Source organism: Natator depressus, chromosome 4, assembly GCF_965152275.1.
Source record: "Natator depressus isolate rNatDep1 chromosome 4, rNatDep2.hap1, whole genome shotgun sequence".
Lineage (NCBI taxonomy): Eukaryota > Metazoa > Chordata > Testudines > Cheloniidae > Natator > Natator depressus.
Genome location: NC_134237.1, coordinates 71,585,860 through 71,604,703, shown reverse-complemented (window position 1 = coordinate 71,604,703; position 18,844 = coordinate 71,585,860). Strand labels below are relative to the sequence as shown.

Here is an 18,844-nt window from a genome sequence, read left to right as displayed (position 1 = left end):
CTTTTCTTTTTGCAAATACAGACTAACACGGCTGTTACTCTGAAACCTATTAAATGGAAGTGACTTGACTTACCTTAAAGGAGATTTCATACTGCTCTCCTCCCCATATTTCTAAGCCTGGATCATAGCCACCCAGCTCCCAAAACCACTTTCGGTCCACAGCAAACAGACCTCCAGCCATAACAGGAGACCTGAGGAATAATTAAAACAAATTGTAAATGACAGGCACCATCATGTCATGCCTGAAAAAAGGAGAAGATCAACAATGCACATTGACAGATAATGATGAGGCTGCTAGCAATTGTCAGTATATGTTTGTGTGTGTGTGGCGGGGGGGAGGGTGGTGGGGTGGGGATAGATGTCAGGTTGTTTTAAATTGCTGGAGAAAGGTGGATCCTAGATCAAAGTTTCATGACTAATCTCTCAGAAATCATCATCTAGAGCTACTTTATCCTATGATGCTTAGATACTACTGCAGCTGAGAGCTATTTTACGAAGAAAAATATAGCGTGGGAGAACATGGCAGATATCTTTTACAAATAAGTTTTATTATTAATCAATTCAGCTATATTTGCTAAATCAAGATTTTTTTTGTTCATAGGAAAAGGACTCAGGAAACATGCAAAAGTGCTTCATGTAATTCCCATATTCCATATGAAGTTATGCACTTTTGAACCTTCCCATCCCTTTCCCCCATTAATATGTGAGCAAAACAGGTTAGTTCATTTCAGTTTCACAGTTGCTCTCTTAAAGAAAACAGAACAGTGAAGGGGCCTGGCTGCAGAGCAGTGACAGTGGTTAGGAGCAAAACATCTGCTTGAAATTTGTCCCACATTGATAATTTACCTCTCAGGCGAATACCTCAATTTTTGGGGGGGTGAATATTCACATGAATACATTAACTGAATTTTCATTAACTGTTTTCTCATTCCTTTGTGTTCACTTTCCATAGATGACAGAGCAAATGAGTTTACAGGAGGAAAGTTTTAAGTTAATATTAGAGAACATTCATGGAAAAGTGAGTTTCAAATTCACAAACATGAGTATTTGTACTGGAAATCTGACAGTAAGAGTTATAACTCATCTAGTCAAGGAGCAGAGATCCTGATTCTCCAGTGTGTCTGAGCCAGGCATAGGCAGTCACAGGGAATCAGCACGGACTCCCAGACCCTGGCCACTGAGCCATTGTGGAAGTTAGAGTAGAAGGGGGCCTTACTCTTACTTCTGTTAGATGTGTGAGCTCAGATCATATCCCAGCATGGCATCACGTGTAGTGGAACTCTGATCCATCATAATCCCCTCTTACTTCATTCTTCCCCACAGAGCACTTTCCCTCCCTCTTATGCCATGGCAGGAAGAGCTTTACAGTGGCAGAGCATCCCCCTGCATATGGTATTCTGAAAGCATAATAGAAAATGATTCTCTCCTCTACGTTACAGATAATGAACAAAGGATGGACAGAGGTTTTATCTCTTGCTTCCACTAAACAGTTTGTTTTTGTGCAGTGTTTAATTCTTAAGATTAAATTACATTGTGTATTAATTATTCTGTAAATGATAATAAGTTGTAGTGGGAAGCCCTCTTTTTTTAAAGGATAAAAAGTAAGGTATTTCCCCAGACAGCCCGTTTTTCAAAGTAGTTAGTAGCTCTTCTTGAAAAAAGATTCAATAGTTAGCTGGCGAAGCCACAGCCTATAACATACTCTGAATATAAATGGGCTTTTTACTTTTATTGACTTTTTGTGCCTCAAATATTGACTGTCTGTCCCACAAATGAATAAATCCAGTGAAATCCTATTAGAAACCTTCCTCTGGGGTTTTTCACTGCTATAATACATTTTCAACTCCAACCAAAAGTAATTCTAATTACAACAGGTCCCTTGTGACTTCAGGTTCAAAATAATCAAAACACAATGTCCACTTACAAAGTGGAACTTGCACGAAGGAAGCTTATAACTCGATCTTTACAAGCATGTGAAACGGAGCCTCAGAAATCACTGGGGGGCACACAGGCTCTTTAGTGCTTTTATTCAGGTGTTTTTCATGACCATTCCTCTGGACACAGTGAAAAAGGCAGCCCCCCCTCCCCAACCCCCAATTCAAAGAAGCCAATCAGATTTCATTTGTCTAATTAGGGACTTCACGTTGCGAAACAATTGGCAGGCATTTACTGTACAAATGATACTGTGCAGCAAGAGCTTATATACAGACTTTACACCTATAACATAGGATAAAACTTGCTTATTTCGTAGATGCTGGTTCATTAAAATTCACAACATTTATTATAATTAGGCAAACTACTAAGAGACTGGAACAGCAACCTTGCACACTCAGTCATTAGAGGGCTGAAGTGATAGTCTGGACAATTTTTTCCGTTCAATTGTAATTCCTGGAGCTGAAGCCAATTAGTATGGTTTCCTGTCACTGTTTCCAATCATGACCCCTGGTTGGACAGTTTCATATGTGGTGATGGGTTTGGTATAAATATCTATATAGACTGATAGCTTAGTGTGCTAACTAATTAGTTATACGGGCATCTCTGCAGGACATCCCTAACATCATGCATTAGGCTTGCTTTTGTCTCCCATCTCTTCTGGGAGTAATTGTGATACACTACACCCCAGGGGAGCAACATGCTGAATGCATATGAAGTTATGAGAATTGTGTTGTATGATTGTCACTAAAATATGGGAAGTGCCCAGAGACTAGCTCCCCAAAGACAGGGGGATAACCAACCCTCAGGCGGGTGTCGAACAATCGTCAACTGCCATTGTCCAGCAAGGGAGTTACAATTCAATGACTCACTTGCACAAGGCCACGCTAGGGGAATTGCTCAACCTTGCCCAGTAATTCAGCAATGCTCACCAGACATGCCTGGACTTGTGTTCTCCAAGCACATAGACCAGGGGTGGGCAAAATATGGCCCGCAGGCAGGATCCAACCCATCTAAAATTTCTGTCTGCCTGCCATGACTAATATTTCTGTCTGGACTCCTCTGCCCCCTTGTGATCTCTGAGTCCGGGCTGCTAAAAGTCCCACGGCATAGTGGGGCGTTCAGGCAGGCTGCCTGCCAGCCGTGGCCCCATGCAGCACCCAGAGTGGCTGCGGCCGGTTGCTGCTGGCATGTCTCTGTGCGTCAATGGCAGGGGGAGGGAGGCGGCTCCACACTTCTGCCCCCAATCCCAGCACCATCCTCACAGCTCCCATTGGCCAGAAACTGGCCAATGGGAGCTGTGGTGGTGGTGCTAGCGGGTGCTGGCAGTGCATGGCAACCCTCTGCCCCTCTTTCCCCACAAGAGGTGCGCAGAGACATGCCAGCAGGCCGCAGCTGCTTCCGGGAGCAGCATGGGGCTATGGCAAGCAGGCAGCCTGCCTGAGCCTTGCTGTGCCGCTGGCCGGGAGCCGCCTGTACCCCTCACCCTCTCCTGCACCAGCCCTGAGCTCCCTTCTGCACTCAAACTCCCTCCCAGAACCCACACCCCCTCCATTAATATAGTAGAAATGTGCGGCCCGTGACTACTTACCAAAATTTCTGGAGTGGCCCCCCCGCAAAAATTATTCTTAAGGGTAAAAAACAGAACACAGTGGGCATATGCTTGGCCTTTTCTCCTCCCCTGACCTAAGCTGCAAGCAACAAGAATGCTCGGAAGACTGAAGGCTCCAACAGAGGAGACTGGCCCAAGTTTAAGAGACAAGCCTGTATATTAAGGACTGTAAGATCCAATAGGGTGGGAACATTGCTCCATCTTAATACTGTCTAGTGTGATAAGGGTTAAGGTTTAGACTGCGTGCTTATATTTTCTTTTCTGCTGGTAACCACTCTGACTTTTTGCCTATCACTTAGAATCACTTAAAATCTTTCCTTTGTAATCATTACACTTGTTTTACTGTTTATCTTTACCAGTGAGTTTGCCTGAAGTTTTTGGCAAATCTGCTCAGGTTTACAAAGGCTGGTGTATATCCACTTTCCATTGATGAAGTGGTGAACTTGCATTTTTCAAGAAAGGGTCTTGAGCTTGGTATATTTCTGAGGTAGAAGGCTGGGAGCTGGGGGGATTTGGCTGGTGCCTTTTTCTGCGTGATTCATGAGTGGCTCAGGGAGAATTCATGGATTTTTTTGCTGGGTGTGGGGCTCCACATGCTATTGTGCTGAGTGATAACAGCGCCTGGAGGGGTTTGCTGCTTGTCACTAGCAAAGCATTGTGAGAGACAGCCCAGGCTGGAGAGATAAGGGGGTGCCATGGTCCCAGGTTGCACCCCAGGGTTCCTGTCACAGTAATATTTTCTTATCCCATCTTTTTTGAGACAAATTCCAGTTACCTAACCTCACATTTTAATACTTCATCCAGCAGAATTTGGTCCATCAGCTCTAAGAACCAGACCATTACACACATAAAGGTTTTTCTCTGAATCTGCATCGGAATCTGTGTCCAACTAGCCACATTCAAGTCCTAAAAAAGTTCTGCCCCTTAATGGTAGGAGATAGTGAATGAGTGAGACTGGTCTGAAGTGTGGAGAAATGACCAGTCCTGTGCTTTTCTCTTTGATTTTGGCCTTTTAGAATATTTGGATGTCTTGTTTTCTTCATGGTTGAGGAGAAATGGGAGACAGTCTTGGCACCTCTTGTGGCTGAAATATGATTTGCATTTGGACTTTGCAATCCTTGCCCAACTCCAATATAAGGAGAAGGATCTGGAGCCCGAGGATTCATGATATGCCCATTTGGTGGGGGAGTAGGAAGCCATGACTTATGGCTAATAAAGGGAGAGATCCCTGACTGCTTTCCTAGGATGGACAGTAATAATTTTAAAAGCTTATAGAAGAATCTTCCAGACCTGGGGGATTCTGGGGAACCCAGAAGTCTCCCATACTTTGAAAAACATTGCTCCTTCTCTTCTAACTCTGCAGAGATAGACAGGTGCACATTGTGGCTCTCTCTTCTCTTGGTGGAGCCACTTTAGCACACCAAAGCGTATCTCTGTTGACCTCTGCTCTGGGGAGCAGGAGTGGGATGACCTGTTCTCTACATGTGCCTGCTCTCCTGATGGTGCATCACCTTTCCTTGCCTGCAGAAGAGTATCTTATAAATGCAAGATGACTTGTATTATGATTAATAATATTCCTCCTAATTATGCATTAATGTAAGAAGAAACTATGATGATTCTTCTTCATGGAAAAGACCAGAATTATTTACTAAGGTCTTACGTACGTCAGGCAAAAATCTGCCTCTTGCATCATTCTATGCATTAAGTAAATGCAAAAATGTAAAAAATGTAAAAAATGATGTTTCATTGTGATTAGAATGGAACATAGGGCATTAATATAATACCACATGCCATGCAGCACAGATGCTGGAGTCCAAGATTAGCAATGAAGTGGTTAACCTTCTTTCCAGGCCTCTTTCTGAAGCCTGGTAGGTTTATAATTGTATCACACTGCATTCATTTAGAGCACTTATTTTTTTCCTGAGAGAGATTCACCAGTACCAGACATCTAAGTTCTACTTAGGTCTAACCAGAGCCTAAGATCTCATTTGTTTTTGTTTTTTTTATCATATTTTTATACAAAAAAATTCTGCTCACTAAGTTTGCTGATTTAATTTGGTTCTCACTACCGTCAGACTTTTGTACAGTAATTCTTATATCCTCACTATGAATCTTTCATTGTTGCTTTAATGTTCATTCTCCCATTCTCTCCCTATTTTTGCATTAACAGTATGAGTAATTTATTAGTGAAAGTATTTTAGAGCCACTGTCAAACTTAGACTAACTTTAAAACAATTTATATTTTGTATAAAGCCCATGAAACAATCATATAGTCTTAATTATTTTATCCCTACCCCTTCCATTGCTAATCAGGCAAATTCTAGTGTACAAACAGGAACTCTTTTCTGATCAGTGACCTGACTCTGTGTGTCTCTAGCTATTGGATTAATATATCCCATCACCAGACATAACTAAGACTTACATTTTAACTTAGGCCTAGTAAACCCAAATTGACTACCCAGAATTCTACTGCTTAAGGTCTCAATTCTGCACTGGGATCTCAAGTTTAAGCATGTGCTTGCTGAATTGAGGCCCTAATGAGGATCCACGCACTTCTGCAGGGTCAGGGCCCCATTTATTTTTCCTGGCTGTTTCATTCATGGATACCATATCTGCCGCCAATGACCATTTGTCACTATGGGAGAAATTCTCATGTCACACTTTGAATTGTGACATCACTGAACAGAGTTTTCAGGATGCAATCTATAAAGGAGAGATCTTACTTCTATAAACTTACAATTTGTCATTATAGATGGTGGAAATATGATAATAATGTAACATGATTTTAAAAATGTAACAACAAATTTTTATATTATCTAACAGTTTCTGTAACACTCTAGTGTCTTTCATTATTTATGGTTCCACTCAGTCTGACCATCTTGCAACCTTCCCTCTCATACCGTCATCTCAATTTGGGTAAATGCATTTTTTTTTAAAGCTGCAGCTGTAACATCAATTCCATTTCAAGAGTATGCCCTATGTTTCAACCTGTAGCAGATTTTCAGTCCAATGAACTCTCTTTCCTCTTATTTCATGACTTTGTTCATTTCACAACAATAAGTTCCAGGGTGGAACATAACAAATATATTCTGAAAGTCAAAGCATAAATGGTGTCAGTATCTGTTATATCTCCTGACTGTGTTTTGGAAACAATAACCTCAAAGAATTCTACTACAAGTTAATAGACTGTCACGAAGCATGTCAACTGTGCAAGGTAAGAAGCTGCCATAAGTTCAGTGTGCTGCCAAGTCCCATATAATCGATCGTGTCTCTACTAAGACTGCCAACAAGAGTTCATATTGGTGCCAGTTGTGGCATAAACTTGCCCACTAGGAACAGAACGGAATAAACATGATAAAACTCTGCATTTATACAGTGACTTTCATCTAAGACTATTAAAGTACTTTACAAACATCAATTAATTTCATCCATGATAACTTTGTGAGCTGTTATATCAAACAAGTAAATTTTAAGTAAACATTAAATAACATTGTGGTCACTTTGGCATTTCAATAAATACTTTGGTATTATAAACACTAAGAAACTAGGAATTCTCTTACATAACCTATCACTTATATTCAATAGAACACTGCTGCAATGTGTAAAAGTCAAGCTTATGTTTCTTTAATTAGAATTTAATGAAAATCTAATTATACATATATAACTCATGTAGACATGTATATATGATACACACACAGTAAAAGCAATGAAAAAGAAAGCTTAAATATATGTATTCATATGCACGTGTGTATATTAGTATTTTTAAGGAACTGTAAAAGCAATAACTCAAAAAACTCTAACTGATCTAACATGAATGTCAGTCCATCCTCCTGCTCCACCAAAAGCAGAGTGTGTAAAGAAGAGAAGAAAGTCCTTGAGGTGTGAGTTATAAATATTTTAAAGCCTTGTTTTAAACAAGGCTTCTTTGTATATTTTTCCTAGCATGGAGCCCACAGTGGATAAACTTTTAAGTTATACTTTCAGTTAGTATAAAAGATACCTGACAAAATCATACCTTGCAGTTGAACCACAACGAGAAATCTAAATACAAAGTATGGGGCATTTTTTTTTTAAACAGAAATAGTCTTCTAAGTGAAAACTGGACTTGGAGCCTGGCTCTTCTTAATTTACAACACATTTTTTTTCATAGATTCATAGATATTTAGGTCAGAAGGGACCATTATGATCACCTAGTCTGACCTGCACAACGCAGGCCACAGAATTTCACCCACCACTTTTTAATCGATGGAAGTCATTTGTCAGGGTTATTCTCTGTGAAAATAATCAGCTTTGAAAATTAAAGAAAATTCCATTCGAGGCAAAATATTGCACACTGTCCAAAACCGAGAACCTATATTTAGGCCTCTTTTTGAAAGGGTTCAGTGTGAGGCATGTCTGAAACTAAACAGCTCTTTTTGAAAAAGGTACAATATTCCTCATCTTGTCAGAAGGAAAAACTATGTTAGATTTTGCTTTAAAAGCTGACTCAAGGTCAAAAAGCCAGCAGAGAGATTCTGGGTAGGCATTCTTCATAGCCACAGAATCTCAGAAGCCTGGCAAGTTGCCCTTCTTTGTTCATATAAAAATCCAATTATTTACATTATGAAAGGGGACTCCATAGGTCAATAGGAGACACAAATGAGGATCATGGTGCAACTACAAGTCTCTTCTCTATTCCCTGAGGGGTACATTGAGCTGGAATTTTAAAGCTATGCCAATGTTCTGCCTTAGTATACATCTTGTTTTTTTTTAACAGGAATAAAGCTGTTCTAGCTAACAAGGGAGTCTCTAGCTATAACAAGTGGTACTTTACGCCAAACTGACATCTTAATAGAGATTAAACTTCTACCTTCAAATGAAAAGCAAGGCCAGCTATATATCATCTAGGTCAGTGTTTCCCAAACTTGGACGCCGCTTGTTCAGGGAAAGTCCCCTGCGGGCCGGGCCGGTTTGCTTACCTGCCGCGTCCGCAGGTTTGGCCGATCGCGGCTCCCACTGGCTGCGGTTCACCGCTGCAGGCCAATGGGGGCTGCGGCAAACGGCACGGGCCAAGGTTGTACAGTAACTAACATCACCTTACCAGTCCTAAGGAATAACGATAGTTCAATATATCCCATCAATATATTCAAGCAAATGCACTAAGAATATACAGGGATAGTAGGGCAACAGAATTAATATCCGTTCACAATATGTACCCTCTTTGTAGACAGTAAATGAATAAATCGAAGAACTATCTTCCTTGTCCAAGGCCTACTTTTGCTTTGTTTGTGTTCTCAGTAGTTTCATAAGCAAAGCAAAGAAACATTTTGAGATTCTCTGTTAAAGATGGCTGTATGCACAGCTGATCTACTTCTGATCCATGAGTATGCTTTAGGTGTGGGCTAGCTTCATATGACTTTTCTCAACTCCAAGGACTCCATACTTAGTAGTGTTCTCCTTCGCTCCCCTAAAATGTTTGAAGATAAATTATTATAACAGGTTCAATCAGCATGGAGAGTTTATTATTGAGTCATTCTTAATTAGTTTATTCCTTTAAAAAATTCTAATACTACAAATGTAATATGTTATGAATTTATCCTTCAGATAAATACATGGACCAGATTCTGAGCTATGCCTCTCAGGGAGGTGCAGCACAAGGGGAACAGCCCAAAAAAGTGACTTTACATCTGTATGTAAATGTGACTTTTCACCCCCAGAATTCTAGGCTGCTCCAGGGGCAGGCATGTCTGCTCCCCACATCTGTCAATGGGCTTCTCTAAGGATCAAAAGACTATGAGCTTAAAATGCTCCAGCCACACCCTGTCCCACCTTGCTGCTTCATAGACCAAAAGAACATGAGCACAAAGGGATCCAGCCATGCCCCCTCCTACTCCTGGCATATTCCCTGTGCTGCAGATAGGCCAGCATAAGGCTGCCTAAGCTATATCTACATGACGCCAGTACTGGACCTATTCCCAGAATGTTGTTTAAGATAGCTTGAAGGATCCTTTAGGGCAGGTAAAGCCATTGTAAAGGAGAGGCAGTGAAACGAAGAATTTGGTCCTGTTATTTTTCAGAGTACCGTCCATCCTAGAAACCCTATTAGAAGAAATTCTCTGAAAGACAGAGAGATTTGAATGACAAAACTCAAATACTCAATGAAATAGAAACACTTTCCCCACGCCAACCTCCCCTCTTCCCCAGTTTTCAGACCTAGCATCTCATTGCAAACCAAGGCTTTATATGTATGACAGTGAATATTATAGGGTGCAAATGTGTAAAGTCTATACTTAGTTGACCAAAGCAGAACGATGACAAGGGTTTATTCCCTCACACAAGATCATCTTGAATAATGAAGATTTTTAAAAAGAAGCCACACAATTACGATACGCCGCTCCTTTTCTTTAGAGAAATCCTTTCAAATGCTGCTGCTGGGCACACTTTTGGATGGAATCAGCTTTTTCTTCAGGCTCCCTTGAACATGCACACAGTGATACTGATTCAAGCAGACGGGGCCTTACACTTTGCTAAGCAGATGAGACACACAGTTAATGATATGGCCTGTGATCTGCCATGGAGCAGAGGATGTGGATGAATATTATTCCTTTGATCAACCTATCCATAGTACTGTCAGCAACTGCACCCACACTCCCCCCTACTGCCCTAATCCAGGCTTCAGGAATAGGCATAAAAGGTAATTTTAATATTTCATTTACTCTAGTCTTTGGGGATTAATATGGAAGTCTACAGCAATTACATGGTGGCGAGGATGAAGACCAAAGCCTATGTAGCTTCACGTCTGTGCTACATAAAGCAGGTCATCCAGTTACCAGTGGACAGCAATTTCCAGAGAATGCTGTAATTAGATTGTGAAAAGCCAGCAAACACCATGAACTGAAGAGGCAGATATGTGGCCAAATGTAATTTGGGCTCCTGAAATGTACTCTTAGCCTCATCCTTGCTATTTATTAAAGCTCTATAATATACTATGTTACACTATAATGGAGGGTAATGGGAAAGCAGGCATACCCTATTATGGAGGGTAACAGGGAGGCAGGCAGTTAACTATAATGAAATTAGATTCCTCCTTGCCTGCACCAGAAGCACAATGACATTTTCTTGTAAAAGCTGTGAAAGCAGTTTCTCAAAAATGGAATTGACAGAAAAACACTGGAATCCACTTCACAGTGAAGGATGAAGGAGCTGAAAGCTGATGAGATTGAGCACTTTGTTGTCCCATAGTAGTGTCTGCTTTTAATTTGATGTTGTTGTAAAGATGGGCAGGCACTGCTGTGGAAACCAAAGGAAATGAACCTTCCTTTTTATCACTCCACAAAAAGGGGAATTGTTTTCTCATTCCCAGTGAATCAAAAGGAAAAAAAAACCCCAAAACCCCAAACAAACAATCCCCCATCTCCATGATAATAAAAATAAAATGAAAGCCAGGCATAAGGACATCTCTCTACACTTGCATAGCTCATTTGTTATATATTAAGAACCCAGGAAAATGTGTCTTACCAATATTATATGTTAGAGAGAGAGAGAGAGAGAATCCATATTTTGATCTATGTATAAGAATACCTCAGAGTTTTAACTTCAGGAGCCTGAGGTATTTCTGAAAGGTTTCCATTACCTTATTTTGTTCCTTCACTTAAATAATGATAACAAGTGTCTGATTTTTAGAATTCAGATGTGAATTTGTCATTCCCTATAATAATATACAGTAACTGATAACAAAATGTTCCGATGGCAAAACAAAATCTTAAACAGCGGTTGCCATTAGAAAGTAAAAATTTACCAGAGGAGATACCACAGCTATCTCCTATTCTAAGTGTAGGGAAATAACACAGTGGCAGAGATATAATTGCTACATTATTTATTGGTAACTGTCACTTTTTAAATGTGACTGTGATGCTGTCTCACAGGTTGCGAGCAGACTAATTCACTCACATGGTAATAGAAATCAAAGGAACATTAAAAGGTCATGGTGTGTTCAAACAGATTCACTTGTAAGATATAACTGTAGTGTGAAGCTTGGCTGTCTCCTCTTGTTTATTTGCTATTATGCACGCCCGATAATAAATAACCCTAGATCAAAAGGTACATTAGTGCGAGAATGAGAATTTACTTAGGGTGCAGAACTTCATGAATACTAATGAAGGATACTTGAATTGTTTCCACTTATCCATCCCTATTGTAATGAATGGCCGGCAATTACATTATATATATTACTGTAACTGGATTCCTTGTGTATGCATATGAAGTAGAATGTTAATTTCAAAGCAAGCTTTATTTCATGTTCAACACTGGACATTCACAGGTCAATTGGCCGCTGCTACTCATCAAAACCCACCTGGGTGGAGATACCTGTCAGCTTGTTTGCTGTGAGCAAGATCTATAAATACTGGTTTAAGGGAATAATCCTTCATCTCTGAACTGCTTGGATTCTGATGGGGGAATCCATAGTGATTGACTGAGGTCCCCAAAGCCATTTTGGGAAGCCTTGAGAGACTTATGGAAAACTAGCAGATTACTACAGCACTGCTTACAAACTTTAATTGCTCAGACACTGTGACAGTGACTACCATAGATCTAAAATTCAGAATATAGAGATTCTGATTCCAAACCCAAAGATCTTGGGAAGTTGGGACTAGACCTTCAGATGGTGTCTCTGGTACAGACACACACACACAGAAATTCTATCTACATAGTTAAGTCAAGTGTGTTAGTCTACATGTCTTTTTAGATGGTAGAAGCTAATGTAGCAAAGTAAAGTCAGCACAGTTATGCTATGGATCTGGCCCTTGAAGACCAGATAATGATGAAGAGGAGTTTGCAATAATTTTCTGGCATGCTGGGTAGCTCTGGCGCAGGCTACTATGAAAATTAACTGAAATGAAGCATGTCAGTCTAAGAAATGACAAGAATAGCACCTACATACTGCATCATCGGCATCCGATGAAGTGAGCTGTAGGTCACGAAAGCTTATGCTCAAATAAATTTGTTAGTCTCTAAGGTGCCACAAGTACTCCTTTTCTTATACTGCATCATAACTGCTCTATATGTAGTGGAATATCTACAGCACATCCACAGTGAAATCTCTGCAAGGAATGCTGGGAACCGTAATCAATAATTAAGAAACCATGCTACAAAATTATTGTAGCTTATTAAACCTCAAAGCTTAATGTGTGTTCCTGTGTAGGAGCACAATGCAATGCTAGACTGCTATATAAATTCAGTAGTATTTGCAGAAAATATAATCTTTTTTGTGATTTAGCTAGACAAATAATATATAGCTAAAATAAATATAGATTTCTTTTAGCAAATGTTTGAAGAGCAGGGAAAATTGTGGGCAACCTGTTATCCTGATTCATTTCCAACTAATGCATTAGTGAAAGTCCCATTACTTGGGACATTTAAAACTAGACTTTAAAAAAAAAAAAAAGCACTGACAAACATCCTGTACAGAGCAATCAAGCATTGGCAGGGAAATGGACTGGATGATAACAGATCTTTTAAAACCAACTTACAAGGTTCTATAACTATTGTAGATACAAAAGGAACAAGAAGAGAAAATGTTTGTGTAGTAACAAATTGGCCAAGGAAATTCCAGTTTCCATCACTGTGAGAACTGGCTTTACAGTCACCAGTGGACTACAAGTCACACACCAGGTCTCCTCCATCAAGGTCAAATCCTACATTATAACTGAGTAGCCCTCAATTTGACTGCCCAGTTGTTGAAAGGTAGGGCTCTGTAAGGAAGGGATACTCAAAGGCAGCAGTTAAGAACATTATTTTATAGAGAACACCAAATGTGGTAGGTTTTTCTAACAGGGCACCATAAGGAAATCTTTCTGATACTGGTGCAAAGATAGTAGTAATAGCTCTTGTAAAGTCCAGGAATAAGATTTAGAGCTGCACACACTTAAACCAAGTCTGAATGTAACTCCAGCCCTTTCTAATGCTTAGACTTCACGCAAGGCTTCAATCTGAGCCTTAGTTACTTCACAGTCTAAAATGGTACCACAGCCATCACACAGTATAAATGCAGGAAGTACAGACTGGTGTCATAGCTTATATAGTTTAACTCTTCTGGGCAGTCAAACTCCTCAGGCTACCTGACACAATTTAATCCTCCAGGCACTCACATCATCACCATTTTTACTTTTCTGCACCACATCCTTACTGTTCCTATTGCTCAAAGTGTAGTAGGTTCTATAGTGACAACTGCATGAGTCAGAAGGTGTTGGAGTTAGGAGCTGTTAGCTGAGGAAAAACTGTATCTTCCAGAAGGGCAAAAGCCTTCTTTGGGACCCTAAAGGATTTCCTCTCTAAGGGGAACAGTAAGTTCCATGAGCTCATTCTACCCTTGTTATGTCCCACTCCCAAACACCTATGGAATGGCAGACTTTTTAACTTCTGGATTTTGGAAGGGGAGTTCTACCTTTCTGCACTTTTCCCTATACTTCTGAGGGCCACAGACACCTCTTGCTTTTTTGATTAGCTGCTAAAATTTGTATATTTTTGCCTGCCACTGGAGACATCTATCTTTCTTTGTCGGGACAGGGGGCATCTGGCTGGCTAGTCTACACTGGCAACCCATATGGGCTGATCTACACTGGCAATGCTAAAGCACTGCTGTGGCAGCGTAAAAAACCCCACCTCCACGAGGGGCATAGCTCCCAGTGCTGGGGCACTGTTTACACTGGCGCTTTCAGCACTGGAACTTGCTGCGCTCAGGGGTGTGTTTTTCACACCCCTGAGCAAGAAAGGTGCAGCACTGTTAATTGGCAGCGTAGACAAGCGCTAGGGCTTCCTTCTCTCTTCCTGGATTGGGCAACACTGCAGGAAGTGAGTGCAGCAAACAACAACAAGTTCCCCCACTCCTGCTCAGGAATATCAAGACCTGGGTGAGCGGGAGGGGAGAGCGTTGCAACTGGAGAAAGAAAGAGCAAGAGCTATAAGAGGTTTTCAGTAAGTTTCAATAACCATTTTGATAATCATTTTGGGAAAAAAACTGAAAATGGTAAATTTGAACACATCAAAATTAAGTCCTATACACTTCATATTTTTTCACAAAAATATATTTTTATTTTTGACCAGCTCTAGTATCAATTTGTAAATATCGGCTGATTGTTTTTAAATTTTCAGCTTCCTTGTTTTCAAATGTTTTACACATTGCTCACTAGTCAAGATTTGTTGGATCACATGGTATTGATTTTTTTCTCTTAAGCTTATTAAGAAAGAGAGCACAGAATGCTGAATGCTAAAAATGCACGTCTGGTACAAATTCATGCCATTTTTGGAATTAGCAGACATTTTCAAGAATACTTGGTAGGTGTCTATCCTGTAAAGAACAAATGGCATGACCCGACAAATAGCAGCAGATTGAATTTAAGTAATTTATTCATGAACATATTTGCAAAGCATTTATTTCAATATTTAATCAGCTATATATTTTTTTTCCCCAAGAAAACAAAATCAGTGGAGGATTTTTTTTTTTAAAAAATCACACACACACACACACACACACACACACAACTAAATTCAATGGAACAGATTGAAACGTGAAAAACAAGAGACAAATGTTGCGATAAGCTTGGATAGCATCCCTTTAAAATCTTTTCTAGGATTGTGAAGTTATTTAAAAAAAGCTCTTTTATTAAATAAATCAAATAAGATACTCCCCCCGCACAAAAAAAAAAAAACGCTCCAATCCCCTGAACATGTTCACTAGCTAGTTTTTTCCCCTCAGAGCTGTAATTTACAAGGCAACCTCATAGTACCGCTGTAATTACAGAAGATGCTATTCCATTAACAACTAGTGTTGGGAGAAAGCAGAAAGAAAATAAACTAAGGAAGAAACAAAAAAAAATCCTGTGTATCATTAAACAACCCCATTCATAATGGTGTTTGCTGATTCAGTGATGAGGCTTTATTTCTTATTGGAGCCAGAAAAGCAATACAGTCAAAACGAAGTTGTCTTTTGGGGTCAACTGAAGTGGATTCTTGACAAGGTCATTCAATCACTTATGAATGCACCTATTCCTAGAGGGCAAGACCTCCATTGGCAGTAAGATACAATTGCTTGGCAATGAATAAGAAAGAGAAAGAGAGCCTGAGTGCATTTCCTTTAAAAAAAGGGTGAGTCTAGCAGAGGTCAGCATTCTGTCTCTGTTCTGTTCTGTTCCCAGAACACAGACAACAACTTCAGGCAAATCTGACACAGCATGCTCTGTACTAGTGATTTGCTTCCCTTGTACATCAGCCTTTCTGTACTCATACCCTTTAAATACCCTTCTCTTAGTCTGAGAATGGTTCACATACCTGCATTTCCCAAGGTGACAACTTGACACAATCCAACTCCCCATTTAGAAAAAGATATGAAATAACCTCCCTCTCCCACTATTGAGAAATTCACCTTGAGATTTGATTTCACTTCCTGCCAGACTTAATGGATTTGAAAGCAATGAACCAAAGGGTGCACCTCTTGTTTAGGTTCAGTTGCAGAGAAGAATGCTGTAGGATAAGATTTCAGTAAATGTGGAACACGCTGTTATACACAGTAGAAACTTCTTCTGAAATAACTATTGAAGAATAATGAAGGAACAGTGAAAACTGCCATCCTATTTTGGCTGCCCTAACTTCAGGAACACTGCAAGCACAAGGTAAAAATGCCACTAGAGGTCCACTTTTACAATAGTAGAAAGCCGATATGCCGCAGAAGTAGGTCTGTAGCTTGTGTGTGAGATCATGAGAATTATTATTTGTTATGTGCACAAACAATAAGCTGTACAATACTCCAGGATATATAAATGCAACACCTACAATCTCTTGCTACCATGAACACTGGCATCCCCACAATGAACGTTACACAAATGAACCAATAATGATCATTTAATAGGCTCTCCAAAGCTCTTCAGTCTGAAGTTCACCACACTATGTTGATGTATTCACGTACATGTATGTATGTATTCAGACAAAAGACAAATATGCAGCAATGAGTATGAATCATGTGCTTGACAAATAACGTATGTGAACGAGAAACGTATGTTTCTTAGAAAGAAGTGTCAATTTATTTCATTTCCCCCCCACCTCTCTTTTCTGTATGAATAGCTTGAAAGTACAGAAAAGTGGTTCATTGATGAAGCATGAACAATGCATACTCTAGGTGGAGATTAATGTAATATCTTTCTAATGTAATATATTTTGCTAAATAAAAAGTAATTATTCACTCTATTGTAGCACTTTTTGGATAGAGAAATAATATATTTTCAGGAAGATCACAGCTAGATTTGCCAATTCAAAGGTTTACTTAAATGTAATTTCCCACACATTAGGCTTGAAAACATTTTGCTTAATATTCTTTTTTAATTCTTATTTTTATTTTATTTATTTATTTATTTATTTATAATTATTTATTTATTTATTTATAAGTATTTTAATTCTTAATCTTTAAAAATAACATTTTAAAATAAAATGTTTCAAATTATGGCCATCTTGGTAGCCTGACTGCAACACACAAGGTGTAATTGCTATGCTGGGTTTTTCCCCCCTAGGAGAGACATACCTGAGTGATTAAGTGATTCAGGAAGATTCTTCCCCCACATATCATCTACTAAATTATATTCCTTGATCGTGTTAAAGAGTTTAACAAATTGCTGAAGACTGTTCTTTATTCAGGAAAAGGCAGTTTTCTTAGTACACTAAACTGAAGCCCAGTGTGAATGGATCACAATATTAAATAAATCAAACCTTCTGTGTAAATTTTCAAAATCCTACACACGAGGGCAGGATTGGTACTTACATTCATACCAACATATCAAATGTTATATTTTGATTGGTCCCTGTTCAGTCAAACCCGCACCAAAAATATTTTTTGGATATTATCCATCAAAGTTTTATATTGTTAGTTCCTCATCTCTTATCTCCCCCCGCCTCACAAAGAGAAAAAATATTTATTCAGGATAATGTAGCAGATGCCTCTTTTCCTTATTGAGGAACCTTCTGCATTAAGTATCCTTCACGCTAACCCATTTCCCATGGGAAAACTGCAGCATTTCTAAGGCTGGGTCCAGAGAGTAGCTTCTAGACTGTAAGGCCATTACCAAGCAGCACAAGTTGTATGTTAGAAACCCCACTGCTGCCTTACTCCCTATAGAACTGAAGAAAATTGGAGCATCCCCTTATGCTTTTACTGTTTCCATAGAAGATAATGCAGAGATTGTCGATTCTGCGGGGCTGCCACAGAGTTTACAATCACTATGTCAGTAGCAAACTCCACATTGCCTGAGGAAGCTGTGGAACATCAGGTTCCCTCAAAACTCTTACAGGGGTGTGTTGTAAAACCACTTTATGCACTCCTCCCACACAACCACTACAAAAGAACCTCACTCCCTCCCCACCATGCACTTCTTCCAAGAGACCACCATACTCTAAAATGAAGAATGTAAACTATCTGTAGAGTTTCAGAGTAACAGCTGTGTTAGTCTGTATTCGCAAAAAGTAAAGGAGTACTTGTGGCACCTTAGAGACTAACCAATTTATTTGAGCATAAGCGTATGCTCAAATAAATTGGTTAGTCTCTAAGGTGCCACAAGTACTCCTTTACTTTTTATCTGTAGAGTGTACAGATTCTGAATTAACCACTATGGGACTGTAAGTTCTACAGGGATGGGGACTGAAGAAGATGCGGAGCTTCTACGTTCTCTCCCGGTTTCATGAGAGCTTATACTCCATGCAGAGATCAGTGCAGAGATTAAACTCTGCAGGTGCTAGGATGGATCGTAGAACTTCTGCAAGTACTGGGATGTAAACAGTCAGAAAATGAAGACATTTCATGTGTACAACTGTGTCCATTATGTGACACTGCCATCTTGACAAAAACAGCAGGTTTTCCGATTGAACAAAATTAGGAAAATGGCATACTGGCAACCATATTTGTTAACTGCAGCTTGACTGAGTGAGTTGTGTAGTATGTCTAAGATTTTGTGAAGTCAATAGTGATCTTGTTTATCACGTAACTGAAAATGAGATGCCTTTTATGTAGCTGTTGCACTGACTTCTAGCACCTGACATTATATTTCACAGAAAGTACTATACTATTGTAAGTATTATAGTAACACCCATTGAGGGTTATGGCCCATTATTCTAGGCTCTGTACATGCTTCCTGCCTTAAAAAGCAACAGACAAAGGAAAGGACATGAGTGGCTTGCACAACCAAAAAAAGATATAGTGCCCTTCCACCACTGACAAAAACCCACCAGCGTGAGGAACCCCCTTGCTTCTGTGCTATGAATTACACTACATTAGCGCCTCCA

General features: G+C 39.6%; 1 protein-coding gene across 7 annotated transcripts in view; it reads right to left on the bottom strand.

The window, feature by feature from the left end:
• The window catches only part of GALNTL6 (polypeptide N-acetylgalactosaminyltransferase like 6), a 927,841-nt gene that overhangs the window by 97,005 nt on the left and 811,992 nt on the right, over positions 1-18,844 (bottom strand). For all 7 annotated transcript variants that reach the window (XM_074951162.1, XM_074951163.1, XM_074951157.1 and 4 more), the window contains one exon: positions 74-191. In XM_074951162.1, coding sequence (XP_074807263.1) covers positions 74-191 — 118 coding nt within the window. The remainder of the gene's footprint in view (positions 1-73; positions 192-18,844) is intronic.